This window comes from Ochotona princeps, chromosome 1 (genome assembly GCF_030435755.1).
Source record: "Ochotona princeps isolate mOchPri1 chromosome 1, mOchPri1.hap1, whole genome shotgun sequence".
In the NCBI taxonomy this organism is placed as follows: Eukaryota; Metazoa; Chordata; class Mammalia; order Lagomorpha; family Ochotonidae; genus Ochotona; species Ochotona princeps.
This window is the reverse complement of record NC_080832.1, coordinates 7,974,383-7,998,844: the sequence shown is the minus strand read 5'-3', so window position 1 is coordinate 7,998,844 and position 24,462 is coordinate 7,974,383. Positions and strand designations below refer to the sequence as shown.

At 45.4% G+C, this 24,462-nt stretch overlaps 1 protein-coding gene across 1 annotated transcript in view; it reads left to right on the top strand.

Annotated features, from left to right (window-relative positions):
• Positions 1 to 24,462, top strand: part of SNX9 (sorting nexin 9) — a 98,353-nt gene that overhangs the window by 46,531 nt on the left and 27,360 nt on the right. Inside the window, exons 5-7 of the mRNA XM_058661649.1 lie at positions 19,404 to 19,569; positions 21,625 to 21,772; positions 22,871 to 22,955. Of these exons, the coding sequence (XP_058517632.1) occupies positions 19,404 to 19,569; positions 21,625 to 21,772; positions 22,871 to 22,955 (399 nt within the window). The remainder of the gene's footprint in view (positions 1 to 19,403; positions 19,570 to 21,624; positions 21,773 to 22,870; positions 22,956 to 24,462) is intronic.

Genomic DNA, 24,462 nt, shown 5'->3' with positions numbered 1-24,462 from the left:
AGTATTAGCAAAGAGCTCACCTTTTAAGCTTGCTCAAAGCTGTTTTTATAATTGATGAGAATAAAAAAGGAAAAAGAAAGGGAAGGTATTACTGAGAGCTAAAGTCCTGGGTGCTGGATGTGACAGTCAGAAGAGGTTGTGCAAACAAGGTGTGTCCTGTTGTTGAGGTCGTTGTCAGAGCTCCTGGGAGTCAGGGCTTTGGCTCGTGTCCTCCCTCTCAAAGCTGGTGTCCCACTCTCCTGCACACAGAAGCCACACAGGTTAGGGTCAGGGTTAGCCACATCCAGGCACCCCGCACTGGGTACTGTTACTGCTCATGGCAAGCTCAGAATAGTGAGACAACTTGAGGAAAGTACAAATGATGTTTTAACACTAACGTAAGTTATGATTTAGCCAGGTTAGATGAATCTGTCTAGTTTGTCACTCAACAATTGATCAGAGTGACAAGAAGAAAATGTGTAGATATAAAAATTCTGTTGCTGCTTACATCTTTAGAAATGAATGGGCATTAGGAAATGTTATGGTTTGATATTTTAACTGCATAGAAAATTTTTAATTATGTCAAGCCTAATAATTATAGTACTTATAATAATTATTTGTTCAAAAATATCTCTATGCATCTCCGCCTTCCAGGAGAGTTTAGTAAGGCACTATTGCCGTATAGTACTTGCAGATTCTCTATGTTCTAGGACAGCTTTTTGGAGACATTCTGAGTTAGAAATTGGTTTGACTCAGACATTTTGACTTCAGAGGCAAGGTGACCACTGTGGTTGAACACTTTTTCTTCCTTTTTAACATTTGTTTATTAGAAAGAATTCTTTCATCTGCTTCACTCCTTCAGTGGCCACGAAGGCTGGAGCTGGGCCAGTCAGAAGCCAGGAGTCAGGTGCTTCACTGGGTTTACACTGTGAGTGCAGGGTGCCGAACACTTAGGCCATGTTCTGCTGCTCTCCCAGGCACATTGGCAGGGAGCTGATTCAGAAATGGAGCAGCTAAAACTCAAACCAGGGCTCATACGGGATGCTGGCACCATGGGTGGTGGTTTTATCCTCTGTGCTACAGCGCTGGGCTCCTAAACATTCTATATTTTGTTACTGATACGTAAGAACATTGATTAGCTAGAAGTCACTCATTATGAAATGTGAAAGGGCTAAGCTGAACTCTTTCCCAGCGCTTGACGACTGGACACTGTGGACAGCTGAGGTTGAGGGGGCATCCTGTTCCCTGTGGGATGCTCAGCAGCTTCACTTGCCCCTCCTCCTGATGCCACAGTGCCCCCAGGGGGTGACAACCAGAAGTGTGTCCAGAACACTTGTCCCCTGGAAGCCAGTCAGTTGAGATCCACTGAATTATATGGAAGCCTCTGTGAAATGAGTGCATTAAGTGAAGGGCATCATTTTAATTAAAGAGAATTAAATGCGGTGATCATAGCATTAGTGAAAGAGATGAGATAGAATTCAGGAGACCTACTTTAGCTGGTGTCTCATGGTAGTAGGAGGGGGCGTCAGTTAATGCACTCGAGTTCAGAATCGGGTCCAAATCTCAGTTACAAAGTCAGTGCCTCAGTGTTTAAAGGTAGCCATATAAATCAATTACCGGTCTGATTGTTTTTCATCCAGGTTACTTACAAGGTAATATGAACTTAAAAGTTGGATTTTATTAATCCAATCTAACATTAAAGCAAATACTTTGAATGCAAAGAAAAGGTGAACTGAAACTAGAATTAACAGGATCCATATTTAACCTGAGCAGTTGAATTTAGTTTAAATTAGGTCAAAAGATCTGTAGTTACTATCTGTGATTCCAGTTGTCTGGAATGAGGGTGGTGTAAGTAGGACAGAATTGCGATGTATTTGTAAGTACCAGGAAAAGTGTCACGGGTGAGGAATGAGCTGCTGGCTTGCCTTTCACTTTCTGAATATCGGGAAGAAAACTCAGGGATGCTTCAGGAAGTTTCTGGAGACTAGACTTAAAGGGACAGTTTATTTTAGTGGGAAAAAATGTCACAGTCCTGCAGGATGTTGTCACTTTGTAGCCGCTCGTTAACAGAGGTGCACTGGTGTGCTTCTTGGGGTGCTCTGCAGGCACGGCGTGCAGCAGCTCTCGGGATGGTCTCGTCTGGAGGGCAGCTGTGTGGCACACAGCATTTCTTCATCCCTCTGCCCTGCCCAGGGCTGGCATCAGTTCACTGTTCCCAGGGTCTCCTTAACTTTGACTCTCTGGACACAGTCTGGGAAAGCCTGCACTCAACCCCTGGCTATGCCAACTTCCTGACTTGTGTTTTTCTTTCAAACTGTTATTCTGAATAAGTGGAGGACTCCCAGTAAAATAGTTCAGTGTACCTTGGCAGTGTGATACTACATGTTCTGCCTTTGTCTGTACCTGCCATGCCATGATGCACTTAAATAGCAGAATGATAAAATTGTAATTGTTGCTAAAGGACTATACTGCTGTCATAATGAGGGGGGAAATGGTAGGGAAAAACAGAGAGGAAGGGGAGGGGAATGGGGGAATCCCTATACCTGCAAAACTTCATCATGGAAAATAATAGCAATCATAAATAGATTTATTTTTATTTAAAGGCAGATCAGATTTATGGAGAGGAGAGAGAGAAAGATCTTTCATCTGCTTGTTCGCTCCCCAGTTGACCTCAATGACTGGAGCGAGCTGATCTGAAGCCAGGAGTCTCAAGCCTCCTCAGGGTCTCCCACGTGGATACAGCGTCCCAGGGCTTTAGGCCGTCCTTCACTGCTTTCTCAGGCCACAGGCAGGGAGCTGGATGGGAAGTAAGGCAACCAGGACACAAACTGATGCCCAAATGGGATCCTGGTGCATGTGAGGCGAGAACTTAGCCTTTGAGCCATTGCACTGGGTCCAATAAGTAGATAAATAAATAAGTCGTATCTTTCAACAAGCAGATCTCTGACTGACTTAGAGCCTGCTATTGTTTCTGTATCTGAGCCTGTCCTCAATTTGTATTTTAGTCTGCATTTGCATTTTAGAGTCAATCATTCTTTAATTTATATCTTCATATGTAAAATAGCACTTTCTGTTTTTCTGAGAACGCTCAGCTTCAGGTCCGATTTTGGTTCTTCGTGAGCAGTCACGAAGTTGGAGCGTGACAGGTGCTGGCACTGTGGTTACCGTGCCTCACATGCCTGCTCTCTGCATTTGATGGTGGCTGGTGATGCTCAGTAAAAGACACTAGTTCAGGACTGGGAATGTCCAACCTGGGGCTCTAGATCATACTACTTTTATATAGATACAGAGTGTATTATAAATTACTGAATTATCTATAATATATAAATTTGTAAGCTTAACAAGCAAAGATTTTACTGTACTTTTTTTAGGATTACCTTTTTTTAATTAATATTTTTGTGATGTTTACATCATCAAAAAGAACGCATGCCCATGTGGACCCAGTTAGGGTGGAGGGGGTCAAAGGATGGGGGAAAGTGGATGGGACACCTGTCTCCAGTTTTTTTTTCCTGTATCTGGGGAAATTGGGGAAAAGGGGGAGAGGGCCACTTCCAGCAGCCTAGCTGCATCAGTGCCTGTGGATGGAGGTGGCATCTGGTGTCGTCCCAGGGTCCTCAACGATGGAGCATGTTCCGAAGGTACTGCTTCGGTGGCTTCAGTAGATCTGAGATGTTGATCTCATTGCTCCAAGGCTGAGGAAATTCTTCTAAGGTTCATTGGCTAATGTAGTCCACCTTAGGGTCTCCACTCACCCAGATACTTGCTGTCAAAGGTTGGCCAGGAGAGTTGTCCAGTTTTTTTCCTGCCCTCAATGATACTGTACTTTTAAGGATTCTTCCATCATCAAAATAACATCCAAATGCATTGTATAATGTAAAACATTGAGCTTTACAGACTTAAACCTCAGTGCCTGTCTCAAGGTCGGTGCTCTCGTTACTGACTGTAGGGCTAGTCACTGTCACTAGCCCATCGTTTTGTACTCAGTCAAAAATAGTTACAATATTGTACAGAAAATGCTCTAAATTAAGTATTTATGAATATGGCATCTCCCTATTGTACAGAAACCTTCCATGTAATATTTGTTATAAAGGAATTTTTACTGGTTAAGGGAAAAGAAAGGCAATAATAACTATATATTTGGAACTACATTTTGCCTTCTTATTTCCTTAAAAAGGTATTTAAGGGATTTTGTAATCCATTTAAATTAAAGAAATTTTCACAAAAATAGTTCAGCTTATTATTTCGTTACTTTAAATAGGCCTTATAATGTCACTGGCTTCTCATAATGGCTTATTGAGACTTCTTTTCTGCAAAATCTTTGTTGAAAAGGTTCTCTTGGTCTCGTCTCCATCTCACCACCAGAAAATGAAAATCCTGTCTGCTTAGAACGGGGTTGTCCGAGGCAGCTGTGCTTCACTGCTCCGAGAGTTTGTGGTCATTTGCCTGCAGAGCAACATGTCCTTGCCTGCTTTATCGTAGATTCTAGACTCTGTCCATCCTTCCTCTAGGGAAGCTTGCAGAGTCACTGTTTAGGCTGGAGAGGGTAGGCTTTGGTGTGTGTGTTTAAAGATTTATACTTATTTGAAAGGCGGAGTTGGAGAAAGAGCTTCCATCCATTTGTTCACTCCACAGTTGGCTACGGCCAAACTCAGGAGCTTGCAACCCTGGGTCTCCCTTTTGGGCGATTATCTGCTTATCTGCTGCTGCTTTCCCAGGTGCATTAATAGGGAGCTGGGCTGCAAGTAAAGCAGCTGGGCTGCAAGTAAAGCCAGCGTCACAGGTAGTGGTCCTACCCACTGTATCACAGTGCCAACCACGGTTGTTTGTTTAACTGGAAACAGATCACAAAAGCAGTTTTCTAAACATCTGAGAAGTGCAGTGAAGAGCTGTCCATCCACAGTGTCCACTATAGGCCTATCTCATGGGAACTTTATTAGGCTGGTCTGTCAGGAAGCAGGCGGTGTTTTGTTTTCTAGCATCACCCTGTTCTGTACGTAAAAATACCTGAGTGTAGAGTAACAAAAAAACTAAACGCTAAGCTAATTTAAGTAGTGCTTTCTTTAAGACAATTTGTATTCATTTAATTTTCTTTTAAAAAATAGATACCTGCAATTGACATCTGTGGGTTAAGAATATGAGATGACAGAGGTTTTCTTAAGTAATTTAAACTGTTGTGGTCAGTAGTGTTGATGTGAGTGGCTATACATGGCTTTCTTACTCTCTCTTGTGCCCCATGATCATCATGGAAAGGATATGCCTTTGTATTTCCATTTATGATTTTCTAAGGTCTGTGGAGGCTCCTCTGGAGAGTGAGATTGTGTCATTTGAGCTAAAGACCTAAGAAAGACAAAATTTCACAAAATTTCAATTTGAGCTGAAATTCTTAGATGTTTTTAACATAAGATATAACCTCTTAAGATCCTCTTGAGCAATAGTCAAATCTTTCTCAGAAAGATTTGGTCTTACGTATAGAAATCTAGGGCCTAGCACGGTGGGCTAGCGTCAAAAGTCCTTGGCTTGAACGTGCCAGGATCCCAAAAGCCTTGGGTTCTTGCATCCGCATGGGAGACCAGAAGTTCTGGCTCCTGGCTTAGGATTGACTCAGCACCGGCTGTTGCAGTCACTTGGGGAAATCTTCCTTCTGTCTCTCCTCCTCTCTGTATATTTGACTTTGCAATAAAAATAAAATACATCTTTAAAAAACAACAAAAAAAGAAATCTGTACTCTGCTTTATACTCATAGTTGGTAACACAATTCAGTGATTATTAGATGTTTGAGGAATGAGAAATGTCCAGTAAAGATTTTCTTAGTTATATAGATTAGTTGCCCCCATCCCCTCAGAAAAAAAAGCCCACAACAGTGAATGGTCATTTGTGAACAATGAATGATCATTTCCCACTGATACTGTCATGTGCCCTTTCTCATTCTGGAAGTTTCCACTGACCAGATCCTTTGCTTCCTCTCCCTGTCCTTCCCTTCCGAGCTGGAGTCTGCATTGGGCTGCGGTCGTGTAGTGGACCATGCATTGCCTGATGGGTCACAACAGGAGAACAAACAGCAGCATGCAAATGTGGGATTGAGTCATCGCCAGTTTCCTTTGTGGTCTTAAGGCACAGGCTCCTGCTCACAGGGCCCCTCCCCCAGGATAATGTGCAAGATGGACCAGGAGTGGTCTAGTGGGCTTATTGATACAAGATCTGTGTTTTCCTGTGGCAGGGCTCTGTGTATCTTCTATAAGAAGCAGGGCAGTGGGAACTGAACCCCTGCTGTTTGCAGCTTGCCTATGTCCTTTGTGTTCTTGTTCAGTGGCTTGGTAGAAAGCCAGCAGAGGGCTTTCCTAATGACTCTTACAGATTTTCCAACAGCCCACCCTGTGGGGACTGACCCTTGCAGCGGACTCAGAAGTTGACGGTTGTTGATCATCTTCTCCCATGGTTATGGTTCTCATGGTCAGCACGCTCAGAGTTGTTCCCCTATGTCCTGTCCTGTCTGCCTAGTGGGAGCCCAGAGTTGAGTCATGTGACCCAAACAAGCACTTGCCACAGGTGGACGGTTGGAATGCAGATGTGGTTGTCAGAGTAAGGCATTGTCTTTTTTTTTTCTTCTTCTTTTTTAAAGATACATAGGGAAGAAGGGAGGGAAGGAGAGAAAGGAAGAGACGGCCCAAAGCCATCCACTGATTTACTCCTAAAATGGGCCACAGTGGCCAAGATTGAGCCAGGTTGAAACCGGGTGCTTCCAGATCCCCCATGTGGGTGCAGAGGCCTGAGTACTTGGAACATTTTCCACTGCTTTTGCAGGTAATTAGCAGGGAGCTGGATTGGTAGTGGAGCAGCTAGGACCTGGGCTGTCACCGTATGGGATGCTGGTGCTACAGACAGTGGCTTTATGCACTGTGCCATAATGTTGGCCTCAGGAATTTATTTCTTATTGCTCCAGGTTTCCCAAGGATGCCAGGTAAGTAGCAAAATACAGTAAGATCAGGATTTAGCGTTCGTATGATCCGTATTTGCTGATTAATGTTCTTGCTTTCATTAAAAACAGTAGCCTTCTAAGGGTGGCCATTGCAGTATAGCATGTTAAGCCACCACATGGCATCCTGCATCCTGTATCATTAGTGTCTCCAGTTCTGTGCCATGTTTCCAATCCAGCTGATGCATGAGGAGGCAGCACAAACTGGCTAACATGCCTGTGTCCCTCCTACCCACCTGACTCCCCGCACTGACCTGGACCCTCTCTGGCTGTTGTGGGCGTTTGAGGAGTAAACTAATGACTGGAATATCTGTCTCCACTCCCTTTCTGTCACTCTGCCTTTCAAATTGTATGTCTTTTTAAAGTAATACTTTGTTATTACAGAAGCAGTACACACGCATTATAGAGAATTCAAATGGACAAAAAGGAAAGTGTCACATTTGCACTTGAGTGTTTATCTTAGTTTACATCTTCTTTTCTCTAGGTAAACCTGGACATACACATTACACACACAGCAAGCCAAAGTGAGATCTTTTGCACTAGTTTACATTCTTTGTAGTATTTTTACAGTTGGCAATTTTTTCCTTTCCAGTAAATTTTAATTTCATTAAACCAGTTGTAACATTCCCAACTGACACAAAATGTCTTTTATGTCTTGTCTATAAGCTCGGATCAAGCATTATAGCTGAAGATGTGCCTTTAGGCCTCCTTTTTTTATAACATAGTTTTTACTTTAGAAGTGCTTTTGGTTTTGGAGCCAGTGTTGTGACACAGCGGTTAAGGATCCCATGTGAGTGCCTGTTCCAGTCCTGGCTGCTCCACTTCTAATCAGACTCCCTACTAATGCACCTGAGAAAGCAACAGACGAAGACCCAAGTGCCTGGGCACCTGACACCATTGTGGGAGACCTGATGGAGTTCCAGGCTCCTGACTTCAGCCTGGCCCTGGTCATTGCAGCCATTTGGGGAGTAAACCAGTGGATGCAAGGTCTCTGTCTCCCTCTCCTTGCCTTGCTTCGCTTATCCTCCCATTCCCATTCTCCCATTAAACTCTACATTTAAAAGCAATGCATCATTAGTTTTTGGTTTTGTTTTTTAATTCAGATACAACCGGTTGTCATACAGGATTCATGTCTTTTGAATTTGTCTGGTTGTCTCCTTTATTACTAATCTTTAAAAGATTTATTATTTGTTGGAAGAGAGAGAATGAGTGGATGTTGAGGTCATCTACCTGCTTCTTTACTCCACAAGTGGCTGCAGCCTCATGTGGGCCAAGCTGAAACCAGGAGCCAGGAACTGCATGTGGATCTTCTGTATTGAAGGGAGGGCCTCAAGTACTTGGGCCGTTTGCTGCAGAGCAGGATTAGAAGCAGAACGGCACGGATTTGAATGGTACTCCGACACAAGATGCTGTAGCCACAAGTGCTGACTTAACGTGCTGTGCCACAGTGCTGCCCTGCGTGCTCTTGAAGTTGCTCCTTTGTTATCTGCATTTCCTGTAAGTTGGAAGTTAAATCTAAAGGCTTAATTGGCTCAATTTAAGAATTTTTTGACACAGATGTATTAGGAATGCATCACAGGTGGTGTAACATCAAGAGGAGGGCTGTCTGGTCATCCAGTATTACTGACCAGAGTGACCCCTGGTTAGATCTGTCAGTGTTCTGTTCACTGTCTGTGTGTTTCCTTTTGTGATGCGAGAGTAATGCTTTATTGCTAACCATCCACCTAACAGTTTACGATCAGTTGATGATACTTACCCTAGTTGGTGTTAGTCCCTAGACCTGCACCGAGCTGGCTTTCTCCTGTAAAGTAGCACTGCACTTTCATCAGCCGCCCTGGTTAACTGTGGTGGTGAACTCCAATTTCTACTGGAAACTTGGGTATACTTCCAGTTTTTTCTCTTTAATTGCTGATTTTCTTTTTTTTTTTTAATATTCATTTATTCATTAATTACATTGCATTACATGACACAATTTCATAGGTACTGGGATTCCCCCCCTTCACCCCAAACCCTTCCCCCATCATGAATTCCTTCACCTTGATGCATAACCACAGCTCAAGTTCCGTTGAGATTCCCTAATTAAAAGTTTACACCATACAGAGTCCAGCATCCCACTTGTCCAGTTCAAGTTCAACGGCCTCCTAGGGAGGCCCTCTCAGGTTTGTAGGCAGAGCCAGCAGAGCGTCACCTCGATCAATTAGAAGCTCCAACATATCATCAGCAACAGTCCAGGTATGATGAGGCTGGTGCAGAGTCCACTGATTGACATAGTCCATCTTAGGGTTTCCCCTTGTCCAGTTTTCCGCTGCAAGCATAAAGCTGAGGTGGTTGATTGATCTACTCCATTTTCCATCTTTTTTTGGTTAATGCTTTGATTCCTCCATTTTGTTCAGGGGAATCCCCCTGAAAAAAAACTTTGAGGCATTCCCAGTCCAGGCTCCTACATGTACTACTAGTAAGCACAGTGCTCGCCGCCGTCCATCACTCCGATCAGCTGATGGTTTTAACCCCTGGGTTGGTTCTCTTCTGAGCCCCGACCTCTATTGGAACCAATGAGTATCGCATCTCTCCCCGGCTCTGCCCATCACACTCTCGTCCCTCACCTAAACCAGTGGGAGGAGTGCTGGTCGGGTGTTGCATTCCCTACTGGCACAGGCCATTTCACCTTGGCATTTTGTGTTTTGTACTGTTTTTTTTGTTTTTTTTTTTTTTTTTAATCACAACCAAACCCGGCCAGGCCCCCACACAGTTCAGCACTTGGGCTTGCCAGTGGATGACGTGAACCGACTCAGCCTGGTCTGCCCCAACCCGAGCCAAGTGTATGCCAGTGGGTCACATTCCAAAGCCTCTTCTGGGTTATTTACCTCCATGCTTCCTGCGTTTATTTGTAGAGTCAGTGTCCTGTCAGAGGAACTGTTCAGGTTCCTCCCTCCGACTCCTTCCTGGTGTCGGGCTTCACGCATTCCAGCAGGTCCTTCGGCCAGCTCCGCTCTTCAATCCATTCCGGTTCCTGCTGTTGAGAGTTTCAGTCCAGCCACGGCTCATCCATATCCACGTATATCTCATATATGGCTCAGATGGGGTTGAGGCCTAGCCGAGCCCGTCCAACATCTATCCTGGTCCTCCGGAGCACCAAACTGTGCTGTGGTCTAATCCGGCATGGTGCGTCAAATCCGAATTGATATTTGTGCCAAGGGATTACAACTGTGACCCGACCAGAACTCAGCCTCCCTCCAGTTCCTGTGCCCCTTAGTGGTAGGCTCCACGCAGCCAAGGCCTCCCCCACGCTCTTCAACCAGGCCTGTTGCCAGCCAGTGTTAAGTATGCCAGAGGTTGCTCTGGTCAGCCCAGAGCGTCCTATAGACTGTCATGCCTCCTGCATAGACTCCACCGGCCCTTCTAAACCGTCCAATGGGGTCAGAGTTTCGGGATTGGTCCACGCATGCCTCACACATTCTAGCCCCGAGTATGGTTCTTGAATGCCAGTCAATGTCATAGTCCTGCCTTCTGTGACCCCTCTGCTGATCCCTCATCCTATCAGGTAATGGGGCATCCTGCTGGACAAGCCCGGAATTTTGCCTTTTAAGTGAGCTGATGTTGGCGATCGGCACTATAAAGTGACTACAGGTTCTTCAGAGGAAGATTAAATGCCTTTGAAAAGCTTAAGGACTAATACATATTCTCAGAGTACTGTGGGTTCAGCACGGAGCGTCTCATGCAGCATATCAGAGAAACCAAATTCCAGAACTTCCTGGCCGGGCGGCCAGCAGGTGCAGCCTGGCGCCAAATGGCGCACTGGCCGCCCGAGAGCCTCTCACCCCATGTACGCACGTACGTGGTGGAAAGCTTGGCTGTGTTAGGCTGGAATCGTGGCAGGGACTCTCGCACCCGGGCCGCATGGCAGCCCGGGGCCAAGCCGCTTGTGCCCCCGCCTGGATCCTGCTAGCTTCTCCCCCACTCCAGCCCATGGCATGGCACGCTCAGAGGCGTTCCCAATCCGCTCCTCAGGGTCCCAGGACAACCTTCCCACCCCAAAAGGAGGCCATCAAACCAGGACCCCGGCAAATCGGAAAGCTGCCCGAGAGCCTCTCACCCCATGTACGCACGTACGTGGTGGAAAGCTTGGCTGTGTTAGGCTGGAATCGTGGCAGGGACCCTCGCACCCGGGCCGCATGGCGGCCCGGGGCCAAGCCGCTTGGGCCCCCCTAATTGCTGATTTTCAAAGAAAGAAGTTGTCATGCAGCTGTTTCAGATAGTAGTGATAAATGAATATTCTGGTCTTTACTCTTAGCAGTATTCAGGGCCCATGGATCTGCATTAACTCGGTGTGTTTCACCCCATGAGAATGTTTGAGATTCTTTCTCTGCTTGTTTTGCCCGTTCAAGCTGTTCCCTCTACCTCATTGATGAGTAAGCTTCCTTGCTGTTAAATATCATTGGTTCTATTATCTGCGTCATTCTTGGGTCAGCGTCAGTTGACTGATTTTTCTCTTTACTATGAGTCATACTTTCTAGCTTTCTTTGTGACTTCTGTTTTTTCCTCACCTCCCCCAAAATGAAATTATCCTTTAATTCTCTTCCGCTAGCTTTTTTTTTTTTTTTTTTTTTAATTTGAGAAGTAGTGCAAGTGACTTACAGAGAAAGAGATCTTCCGTTTGCAGGTCCACTCCCTGATGCCTACAGTGAAGCTGAAGCTGTGAACATGGAACACAGACCAAGTGTGATTGTCGGCAGCTCAGCTGCTTGAGTCCTCACAGCTGCCGCCCAGTGTCTGCGTCAGCAGGAAGCTGGAGTCGGGAGCAGGAGCTGGGAGACAGATCCAAGTGTTTCAGTTTGGGACATGGGCATCTTAACTGCTGGGTTCAATACTTGCTTGCTTTGTCCAGTTATCTTTATGGGATGCTGGACATTGGGATTTTTACCTTGGTAATGTTTTGGATTTTTTTTGTTGTTGTTCCTGGAGATACTTTTGAGTCTTGTTCTGACATATACTTGAGTTACTTTAAAATGGTTTCATTGTTTGTTTTTGTTCTTAAGCTTTATTAGTGAGGCCAGAGCAACATTTAGCTTAGGAACACTTTTGTCCTTCTACTAAACAAAACCATTTTTAATGCCTGTATCCCTTGAGTTGTGAAGTTTTCCATTCTGGCTGATCGGCTCAGCCCTGCACAAGGGGTTCCCTGACTTGTAGGCTTGCTCCCACCATGCGCTGGTTAGTTCTCGGCTGTGGGCCTGGCATGCCCTCTGCAGGTCTGCAGAGCTCTCTGTGTAGCTGCCCTGTCCCAGCCCACTGCCCAGGCTCTCAGCTCTGTCTTCTTGCTGTCACAACACTGGACTATGTATGGGTCTTGAGCTCTAAACTGTGGTCTGGAAAAGTCTCATTGACTATTGCATACTGGGGCAGTAATAGGATCCACCTTATTTTTTTGTATCTTGAGAAATAAAAGTTTTATAGAAGTTTTAAGTGGTAATCAATCCATCTTAATTGTGTATTAATTGGTTTTCAATATGAAGCTCATTTATATCTGTAAAATGAGAATAATATCACTGTTCTTCATGAAACTAGTACCTGGAAAGTACTTTCCTGTAACATTCTCTGGATGTAGATAGTACACCCTTTCCTGGGGACCCCTTGAGGAGCTGGGATTTGAAGGTGGGCTCCAGTATTGTCCACACAACAGGATGACTGCTGTGCTGTAGTTGGCCCTTGATTGACTTCACAGGGCATGTCTGTGGTCTGTCAGGGATGCTGCCGAGTTAGCTAGGCAGAGCTCCAGGAGCACCTGCCAAAGGCCCTTCCTTCCCTCCCAAGTTCATGCACTGGCAGAGTTCAGGGGCAGGCTCTGTGGCTGTGTGGTTGGCTTCCCATCAGTTAGGGTGACTTTGCTCTCCCTGACTTTGACGCCCATCTGGTGCCTTTGAAGCAAAAGATGCAGAATCTTAAATGTTTTTAAAAACTTGGCTCTGGTTTTTCCCTCTGGATTTTGCTTCACTGGCTGTATCCTTGCATGGTTCTTGCTCCACTCCTTCTGTGCTGCTCAAAGTGTTTTCTGAGCTTCAGTGATGCTGTGTGGGGTGCCATGCAGCAGCCTCAGATTTCCTGCATTGACAATAACTCACTGTTAGCTGCTGTGGCTGTTTGCATGGAGTGTTTGTGAGCCAAGGGCTGGCGTGTGCTGGTGGGGTGAGCCCTGTTTGACTTTCTGTTGTTAGTTCAGAGCTTTTAGCACACTCCTTTACCCCATCCTGTTCACTCAGCACTTCTGTTTATTTTAAGGTGGATATTTTCTCTCAGATTGGTTGTGTTGAAAGTCTCAGCCAGTCACCACCTTCCTCATCTTCTTCTCCTTCTACTATAAATAAGGTAAATTTTGAACTTGAAGCCAAGAGGCAATAAGCACATTTATCATTCCCTAAAAGTAATAATTTTTCTCCCAAGTGAAGTGAAGACTTCAGTAAAGAATTTTAAAACCACCTTTCTTAGGCGTGTGAAACATCCAGGGATGGAAGGGCGCCCTGTGTTGACAGAAGTCATGGCTGCCGTTAGCTGAGACTTGCTTGATTGGTGCACTTGTTCCATAGTAATAAAATCTGATGGTAGGTAGGTGGAGGGAAGAAAGGAAGATGATATTTGGTGGAAATGAGAGAGGAGGGACAGAGGCAGCTCCTTGGAGCTTGAAGCCTCAGCCAGGCAGAACGGGTGGTTCTGTGACCAGATGTCTGCACTTTGGGGACAACAGGTTATTGCATTTGAGATCAAAGAAGTCAGAGGCTGAAGTCCTCTTTCTCAGCATGTAGCACACAAAAAATGTAGGTCCTGAAAGTCTCAGGAATCAGGAGTTGTATCCACGTGTGGGGTATCCTAATAAATGCTGTGTGTGCCCTACATCATTTAATCCTTTCACAACCCTATAAGGAAGATAATGTTTTTATGCCCATTTTGTGACTTCTCCAAGCTCCCATGACTAGTAAAGGAAGAACCTAGGATGCATGCCCAGATAAGACAAGTGTTAGAACTTCTGTTCTTTTAAAAAATTTATTTTGTTATATTTTCATTTTATTTGAAAGGGAGAAAGAAATCTTACATGTGCTTGTTCACTCTGCCCAATGCCTGCTACAGTCAGAGCTGGGCCACGCCAAGGCCAGGAACCTCAGACTCTGGGTCTCCCTCATGGGTGGTGGGGACTCAGATGCTTGGATCGTCCCTGCTGCCTCCAGGATGCGCATTAGCAGGAAGGTGAACTGAAAGCAGAATATCTGGAGCTGAGAGAGGGTACTCCAACATGGGAAATGGGTGTCCCCGAGCAGCAGTCTAACTCCTATGCCAAACACCTGCCCGGAGATTGATTAGCCACTTAAACACTCAGGTGAGATTTACTGGAATCACGTTTTTTGTTTTTTTTTTTTTTTAGATTCAGTTATTTATTTGAAAGAGTTGCACAGAGAGAGGAAGAGACAGAGAAAAAATAAGTAAATCTTCCATCCATTAGTTCTCTTCCAAAATGGCCACAACAATTGAGGCTGGGCCAAGCCATAGCCAGAAAAGTCTGCTGCTTCTTCTAGATCTCTTATGTGGGTAAAAGGGCTGAGACATTTGGACCGTCATCTGCAGCTTTTTCAGGCATATTAGCAGGGAACTACATTGGAAATAGAGCAGCTGGATCTTAAACAGGTGCCCATATAGGATGCCAGCATTGCAGGTAATGATTTAACCCACTACATCACAGTGCTGGCCCCCTGCAATCAAATTTTACCAGTTTGATAAGAGATTTAAAGTGCAGTATTCTTACCCATGCCCCTTTCTGCCTTGTATTATCTGCCAAGTGTGCAGCTGGGGTGCCTGCAGTGGTTCAGGGTACACTACTGCCACCACTCCTGCTGTTTCCGACTCGATCCTGTTGTGGTCCTGGCTCTGTAGCCAACCATAAGCCAGTCTGAATAGTACATATCCTTTTAGCAGGTACATTTAAACAAGCCTCCTTTATAAAGCTAGTGAGATGTACCACTCCATGTGGCTGATTAGGATAGCGTTCAAGTTTAGAGTGTTAAATGAGCAAATATGTTAACCAACTTTCCCAGCTCTTAAAGAGTATTTGTTCTAGTGGCGGCAAGGGTTGAAAGATGATTGGATACAGACACCTGGTGAAGTCAAGGCAGGTAGCCCTTGTTGCTCCTGGAGAACCAGACGGTCATGTTCTGGGAGTGTGTTTACTTAGCCAGTGTTGACTTAGTCTGCTGTGTGCCCAAAGTCCATGGTCATAGACCACAGGAGAGGCCAGGTGGCCTTGACGAACACAGCTCCCCTGCTTCCCCAGTGCACACTCTAGGGGAGCCCAGGACATAGGGGTTGCATATGTAAATTTTGTTTAGTTTTTCGAAGTCTTGTTAAAATTACATAGGAAAACATTTAAATTTCGTAGTGAATACTGACATGCACATTTTAGATTTACTACAAACGTTTTATTGTTCTCGCCTACGGATTTATGCATCTTTGCCATCTGTCAGTGTCTGAGTCTTCCAACTTTTTACAGTAAGCTGATACGACTTCCTTAACTTAAATAAAAAGATTTATTTTAGGGATATGATAGTATCACATGCTAATGTGACCATATCAGCTTATTTTCCTAGAAAAGATCCCAGGTCATTAAGTTTCAGGAAAGATGTGATTTGTTCTTTTGTGCAAGGATAGCATGAAGGTGAGATGTCTGTCAGAGTAATACATATTTTGTACAGATTATCAAGAAAATCACATTGGAAATTATTGATCCTTCCCGCTTTATACAAACCATTTTGTAGTTCTTCTGGAAAAGATTTTTAACGTAAGAGATGGCTGCTTGGACACTGGGTTGTGTCCCAGCAGCTCTGCTGCTGCTCCAGCTCCCTGCTGATCACGGGAGAACACATTGGAAAATGGCCCAAATGCACGAACTCCTGCCACCCATGTGGGAAACCTGAAAGAAGCTCCCTGCTTTGCCTGGCTCAGCCCTGGCCGTGTGACCAGTTGGGTAGAGAACCAGCAGATGAAAAATCTCTGTCTCTCCCCCTTTTACTCCATAGCCCTGACTTTCAAACAAACAGATCAGTAAATAAAATTTAAAACTCTGAAAGAACAACCAGCCCCCTGCCCCTGCCTTACTAGTGGGTGGGACCAAATGATGTGCACATTAGCTGTGACAGAAGACTGGCACTGGGGGGCTGTGGCTGAGGGCTCTGAGGAGGCCAGGCCCTTTGGCAGTGGTGGATTGTGCTGGTTGAGCAGCACGTATCCTGAAAAAGAGGAGTGATGGGACTTTTACAGGAATGGTGAAGAGGAAGGCCCAGGCTATACATTTGGATACAGTACAGCATTAGAAAAGGCAGGGTGCAGAAAAGTTGGGGAACGTGTGAGAGTGACTGAGAGAGAGACGGTAGCTGCTAGGGTTTTGTAATGCAGGTGGACAGCTAGGATACATACATAACCGGGTAACAGTTATAACAAGCCTATAAAGTAAAAATAAAGTCATTGTCAAAAACAATCATGTTGTTTGAGCCTTAGTTTAGGGTGGGGGACCAGTGTTTGGTGCGACAGTTAAGGCACCATTTGGGACCCCTGTGTCTCCTGACTGGGTGGTCCTGACTGCTCCCAGCTCTGGCCCTGCTGCTGCCTCCCTCAAAGGCACTGGTGTGAGGGTTCCTGCATCTGCGGGAGACCCTGGTGGGGCTTGGGCTCCTGGTTTTGACTGGCCCAGCCTTGAGTGTTGCTGCCACTGGGGATTTGAACCAGTGGGTAGGGAGAGCACTCTTTTTTGCCTTTCAGATAAAATGAAAAATAAATAAATGAATATTAACAAGGAAGATCTGTGTGGATTTTAATTCTTTGAGGACACTTGCTACAAATACTTGACCTCTGATGTCTTCCTCCATGTTCAGCCCTTCCTGGCCAGTTTGCTGACGTTTCCCAGCCTCTTGCTATATGAATGTTCTCTCCTGCTGTCGGTGTGCAGCCCTGCTGCTTGGCGGCTGGCTACACTGTTCCCTGCAGTCTTTCTGAACTCTGGCTGCATGCATACCTCACGTTTTAACCCCAGGTCACATGGCCAGGAAGAGATGGAGCGGCGATTGAGCCCAGTCAGTGAGTGGAGCCTGTGTCACCCCACCAGCATCCACAGGTGACGGGAATTGTGCTGGATCAGGCAGACACAGGAGTCTGTTCTTACCTTTTTCTTAGTGTCCCATACATTGGCACTTTTCAGAGACTCATTCTAAAAACAAAACCTGGAGGACACGGAGTATTCTGTCCCTGAAAGCCAGCAGTGGGAGGAGGGTTTCTTCCAACACCACCTTTGTGGCCAGTGTCCCCCAGGGTCACTTAAGAGTCCATCCCCAGAGGCCAGTGTCACTCTAGAAGCTGTTTTGCAGGGGTTCATGATCTTGTCGGTCAATCATTTTGCTCTCAATCCTGGACTTTGAGTGAGATCACAGGTAATTTCATTAAGGAATCCTCCCACCTGTGAAACCCTGGCTGGTGGCTGGTGGCAGCCAGTGCCCACCCACGCCTGTGAGGGGGAGGGTCGGAGCAGCCCTAACGGGGTGCTGAAAACTGAAGAGAGGAGAGACGACTGGAGCAGCTTTTGTGAAAACTGGTTTTATTTTAATATGAAAAGAAGACTCGGGAAGAAAACCTGCTATTCCATGTTCTTAGTTAATGCTAACACTGAAGGGACAAGGCCACAATTAATTCTCTTCGGATTTGCATAAATGTAAGGTGACTTGAACGAAAATCAGATTTTTACATTTGACACTCTAATGCAAAATTTGGATGGTTTTAGTTAAGAAATGTTATGCTTGTCTCTAGCAGATCCCTAAGCAGCCTGCTTCTAGTTCAGATAGGCCAGAAATAGGCCCCAGGCTGGTAGGTGACAGAGGTGACATTGTGATTCAGCAGGAGGCAGATTGATCAGTACTGCAGTGTCAGAGAAAGTACTGGAAAATCTGAGCTGGATCTCTTCTCACATCAGAGTAAGTTCCACGTAGACTAGGGTTTGGAATGTCAGTCAAACAGCAAGAAACACGAGAGACTGCCCCACAGGTGGAAGTGTGTGGGTAGGATTGAGACATGCGGCCTGTAGTTCTGCTGAAATATCCTGGAAAGCTGGGTACCAGGTATTGGCTATTCTAGGATTTTATTTACAGCATTAATGTATTAAACCATTTACTGGAGAGAAAATATAAAAGTGAATTGGGAACATATACAAGACAAAACCCCTCAGAATGTCAGGATTGCAAACATATATAACCGTGGTCTGTTTGGAAAGTGACTGTCTGAATTCATCAATTCTGAATGCAAATATCTTAGCCCAGCAACTTTTTTCTGAGACTTTCACATGGGTTTGGTGGATACATGGGAAAAGATGCATGGACTGGGTTTAGCAATGCTATTTATGGTACCTAGGTATATTACACCGAGTCGTGCAGACAGGTGGAAGAACAGTGGTCGCCAGGCTGAGGCACCTGAGGCTGTTTCTTGTGGTAACAGAGAAGGTGCAGAGCCAGAGTGGGATGTGAGCTTGCTTGTGTGCTTGAAACAGAACGGCCCCAACAGGCCGGAAGGGAACTCCAGTGTGCTGAATGCTCCCTCATCAGCTGAAACTTTTGGGAAGCAGAGAGATCCCCATATAAACTAACTTCTCTTAAAAACAGGAGATTCCAGTGTATCCCAGAGAGTAGGATAAAGAAACCTCTTCTGTTTTAACCCTCCACAAATAAAGCAACGTGATGTAAACCAACCAGCTTTTCTTGTATTGTTTCCTTGTTCCCAACAAAACTCACTGTTCCGCCTGTGTGCAGTGAGAGCTCTCATTCATTGTTGTAGAGTGAAAGCTGTCCGCTTCATGAATTAGGAATAAAAGTCAATTAAATCATACTTTAATTTATTGTGATTTTATCTTGTGACAATAATAATGGCTTTGAAAGAATACTGGCATCCTACGGTGGTAGGCATGTCGCTTAAATTGCGTACCTTCTTATCCTGTGTTTCTTTTTTTTTTACTTTGCATCTGTTTTCCCAGTAAAAATAAAAACTCATGTAATAACACAGTGGCTTGTAATAAAGCAGCAGAGGTGAATGAAGGCGTGCTGTCAGCATGTACAGTCTCAAACAGAATGTTGGCGGAAAAAAAGAAAATAAAACCCAACTTGCCTAGAGGTACATGCAGTTTGTGAGGTTAGGTCAGCCTTAAGCACAGGGCAACTGTGACTTGTGGTTGCTTCTTGCATGAAGGGCTTGGAAATGGGAAGGAAGGAGCGGGGCTGGAGTTGTGTCTGATGTTTTCTTTGCAGCCCTTTGAGAAGTTCCTAAGCAGACGGGGCAGTTGGTAACCTTGGTAAAGTCAGGATGATGCCACATCTGTAACTAATGGGGAAAATTATTAAGACTGACAAATATTCTTTCTTCTTTTTCACCCCCACCATAGGTCAGCAGTGGCAATGACCCCTGGTCATCCTGGAATGCCTCCAAATCTGGGAATTGGGAGAGCTCAGATGGCTGGGGAGCCAAGCCAGAGGGGGCTGGTGCCCAGAGAAACTCTGCTAACAATTGGGACGCTGCCTTCGGCCACCCCCAGGCCTACCAAGGACCAGGTGAGGAAGGGGCCCCTCCACACTGGCAGATAGGAAACAGCTTTGACAGTCCAAGGCCTTTGCTGCTTGCACTCCAGTACAGCCCAGAGGACCCCTGCCAGGTCACCCACACCACGTACTTCTCCAAGGCCTACGCAGATACCCCACAGCAAAATTACTTTGCCCCAATACTGTCACCTGCAGTTATCCCAGAACCCCACCGTGATACCAGGTGGTGGACCAGAGCAGAATGTGCGGGCCTCCACGGCGTGGTGCACATCGGGTGAGGCTGGGTAAGGGGAGCTACGGAGCTCTGAATCCCACAGGTCTGGAACCGTCAGTTCCAGAGTCTGCAGCGCTCTCCTCGTTCTGGAGGATGTGGCCAGATGAACATTCCCGGCTTCTAATCATGACACGGGCTTTCTGGGGGACAGCCCTGATGCAGGAACAGCCCACGGCCCCTCCCTGAGAACTGAAGATGCTCCGTTCCCCCGAAGCCTCAGGACTCAGGCCTGTGTCAAAGCTGAGGGTCAGAACGGAAGTAAGCCCACCACACGCTGGCTCGGGCCGTTACAGGGATTCAGGAGCTCCATGTGTTTGTTTCTGGTTGGACCACGGTATCATGCCAGGTCACTTAAGCTGAAAAACGGGTTTCATTTGAAAGAGCTGCTCGGAGGTGCTTTATTCGCTATGATCTAGATGTCATTTTCTGGATCCAGACATAGCTGTTTTCTAATGATGATCTAGTTTGGCCTCAAGCATATCTCAAGGAGTCACAAATTTGGTCATGAAATCAAAGACCACAACAGCCTGGGAGGACTGCACACTGGAAAGCACATTATGTCAGTGGGGCGGCCCCCGCCTGCCCGCACATGGCTGCATTCCTGAGAAAACTGTCGTATTATGATCAGTCTGTTTTGGAGAGATTGGAAATCTTGGCTTTTAGGACAGCTCAGCATCTAACACATTTGGTGTGAGCGTTTAGCCCGGCAGCTAACATGCAGTTGGAGTGCCTGGACTCCACTTCCTGATGTGCACCTGGAAGCTGTGCACTCTGACCCCTGTCACCCTGGTGGGGAACCAGAATGGAGTTGGCTCCTCCCTGTCAAAACTAAGAAATTCTGCTTTTTAAAAACCTCGAGCTTAAAAAAAAAAAAAAAAAAAAAGGATGCTGATGGAAGGTGGCTCATCACCTGCTGGTTTGTGACCTCTCTATTAGCTGTTTTATCTTTCCCTAAACCACCTGCTTAACTCCTGGGTTATTAAGAGGAAGCCCAAGGCAGAAGAGAAATTTCCAGAAAGTGAAATGGTTCTTAAATTAAAAGAGGAATGGTGGGATGCCTTTTACACAGGGGTTACATCTGTGTCCTGCGTGCTTGCAGTTCCGGCTTCCTGCAGATCCACACCCTGACGAGCAGCAGGTGACCTCAGTGCTTGGGTCCTCACTGCTCCTCTGGGAGACCCAGCCTGAGTTCCTGACTCCTGGCTGCAGCATGCGGGGAGTGAGCCTGTGGAGGGAAGAGCCCTGTCTGTCTCTCTCTGCTCTTCAGCTAAAAATAAGATAAATACGTATGTTTTTTAAAGCAGGGTTTCAAAAAGTTTATACATCAAAATAATCATAATTCCATCATGAACTTTTTGAATTAATTATACTCTTACACTGTAACTTCTTCTCCAGCTTTTTAAAGATTTATTTATTTATTTATTTATTTGGAAGGCAAAGCAACAGAGAGATCTCATCCACTGGTTCACCCCCAACGGGCTGCAATAGCCAGGTCCAGGCCAGGCCCAAAACAGCAGGCAACAACTCCATTCTGGCTCCGCACGTGGGTGTCAGGGACCCGAGTACAGCGCCATCTATCTGCAGCCTGCCTGGGCGCAGGAGCAGGAAGCTGGATGGACTCAGATCTGATAAGGGTGCAGACCTCACTGCAAGTGACAGCTTAGCCGCTGCACCACAGGCAGGCCCCTCCAGATATTTTTCAATGGGCTAGCTCAGATGGTAGTTATACTCAGAAAAGGTGGTCATCTTATTTTTATTTTATTTTCTGACAATCTCTTCTGTCCCGCTTCTAGCAACTGCTGACGATGATGACTGGGACGAAGACTGGGATGACCCCAAGTCCTCTTCACCTTACTTTAAGGATGCAGAATCCTCTGACGCAGGTGGCGTCTCCCGAGGCAACAATCGCAGCACTGCCTCCATGAAGCTGCCCCTCAACAAGTACGCTCGCGGGTGGGGATGTGCATTTGTGAGGGTCACGAGCAGGAGCTGTGGCGCTGGCTCTGCGCTGGAGTCTCGGGTTTGGGGCACGATGTAATTGTTTCTGTCTGGATCCGGATTTGGAAGCTTATGGCTGGAGGTCATTTTACAAGGTTAAGGAAGGAAATAATTATTATAATAATCTTCCATTTTTACTTCTAACTTGATCAATTCAATATCAATATGAAGTTTCATTTCTGCTAGTAGAGGAAAGACAAGCATATATATGATGCTAAGGGGAGGTAGAAATACTAGCTACTCATTTAAAATGTGCTGTTTCATCTGTCCCTGCTCAGGGCCAGGCATTGTACAGAACAGTTGCTGTACGTCTGGTGTCAGCCATGTGCACTTTGTTGACACTCCCTGTTTCGCTGTGGGACACACCAAAGCCCAGCAGGGCTGGCGAACTCTGAGCTCAGCAGGCGGGCAGTGCCCTAAGCTCAGCTGTCTGTTCGCCTAAATGGAAACATTTAAGTGGTAGTAACTTATAGGTCCCTGCTTGACAAGAAAGCATAGGAACGGATACATTGATTCTATGTGTGGGGTCTTATCAAATGACATAGCGGGTTAGTCAAAGGTGGGTGTTGGGCTCTGGGTCTAACCAAGGAGAGCTTTCTGAAGGCGGAAGTGCTTGAAACCAGTGGCAGCTTCCATGCGCTTCCCGCGGTGTGCTAAAAGGCAGCCAGCATTGGCACAAGTGCTGACAGGCGGCCACTCAGCTTGGTAAGTGCTTCCTGCCCCTGTGAATTCAAAGCCCTCCAGAAAAAGGTGCACCCATCTCTACACTGAGTGATAAGGCTGTCTCCGGCCTGGCTGTGCCACAGAAACCTTTTAATATTGCACCTTTTAGGGTCAACCTGCCCTCCTCAAATGACCAGGCCTAATTAAATCACTAATTGACTATTGAGCAATCTGATTGCCTTGGGCTTTCTTTACTGTGGTTTCCTAGTTCTGGTTCATCTGAAAGAAAAACAAGGTTAGAATTGGTGTGTTCAGTAATCTGGGTGAGAGCTGTAGAATTCTTGCAAGGAGAGATTCATAAGTGTTCATCTTCATTAGATTTCCTGGATTTGCAAAACCTGGAATGGAACAGTATTTGTTGGCCAAGCAACTAGCAAAACCCAAAGAGAAAATTCCCATCATTGTAAGTTTGTTTACTTTCGTTTGCTTTCTTTGTGATTAAGGTTCTTTTTGAAAAATTTAAAAAAATTAAAAATTAAAAAAAACCTTAAAGTTAAGAGGGTTAATAGTCTCTTAGAAAGTTTTTAAAAATGTATTAAATCTCCCTATTATAACTGATAATATGTTTGTATTTTAGGCATATTAAATTAATTAGCATAAATTAATGCCTGTCATGTTGTTAGGCATTTTTTATTTTCATCTTTTGAATTATTAGTATTGGACCAACAACACTCATTCCATTAAGAATTTTCACTTTTTAAAATATCTGTAAATATATTTTATATGTTGCTTTTCTTTACCAGCCTGTATATTTAATAAACTCAATTCAAATACTTGGGTTTCTGCCATTGCAAAATGTATGCATATTATTAGAAAAAGGAGCTTAGAAAATACTTAGCATTTCTTCTAGTCAGCGAACTGTCAGATGAAGATAAGGGGCTAACAAATAAAGGAGTGGCAGCGGCGCCCACCTTGCTAAGTGGGCGTTTGGCCCAATGGTTCCATCGCCCACAGGCCCCAGTCTTAGTGCCTACATCTGCTCCTGGCTGTGCCCCTGACTTCAGCAGAGACCTGAATTGCCTCCCGGCTCCCAGCCTCAGCCTCGTAAACCCTCGGCTCTCGCGGGCATTGGGCAATGAGCTAGTGGATGGGACGTCTCTCTCTCTCTCTCTTTCTCTGTCTCTCTCTACCTCTCAAATACATTTTAAAAAAAAAAAGTCTTAAATAGCTTGTTAGGTAACATGATATAGGTTTTTATACAATATGAAATAGGTGCTTTGATTCATCCTGTATTTGATGCTGATAGATTTTCTATCTAGATGATCTCTAATTGTATATTCCAAAACAAAATTCTAGAAAAGAGATCCATGGCTACTTTTTTGGCCCTGTCAGTTTAACCTGTAAGCGCAAGATGGGCCCTGAGTGTAGTCACTGTGGTGAAAACCAGGATACGGAAAGACCTAGTCTTGTTCTAGAATCCTAAGGCTCAGGGAGCTGTGATAGACCTGCTGGGATGATTCCGGGGTCTTGAATTACTTGTTCCACATCTTTGGGAAAGCTTGAGACTCCGGAAACTTCCAAAGGGACTGCACTGTCCTTTTCTCCTCAAAATGAATTTGGAATAATAATTCTCAGTAATTGAAGATTATTTTTTCCTGTTTATTGCAGATTTTAAAGAGAATGTGTATCATTATTCTTTTAATTAAATTTAAAACTGCACATAGCCAAGAGCCCAGGGCCCTGCCCTCAGGTACTGAGAGGGGACTTTATCACAAGCATGACAGTGGTGAAACAGAGCGGGAGGTGCACCCCTTGCACATCCCAGGAGTGTCGGGATGGACCCATATTCTCAGGGACGGCCTGCCTGTCCTGACTTCTGGCTGGAGCAGGAAGCTGAGGGAAGCCATCTACGTACAGGAAGCCACGACCTGGCCTGCTTCTCTGCTTGGCAGCACAATATGCTCATCCTA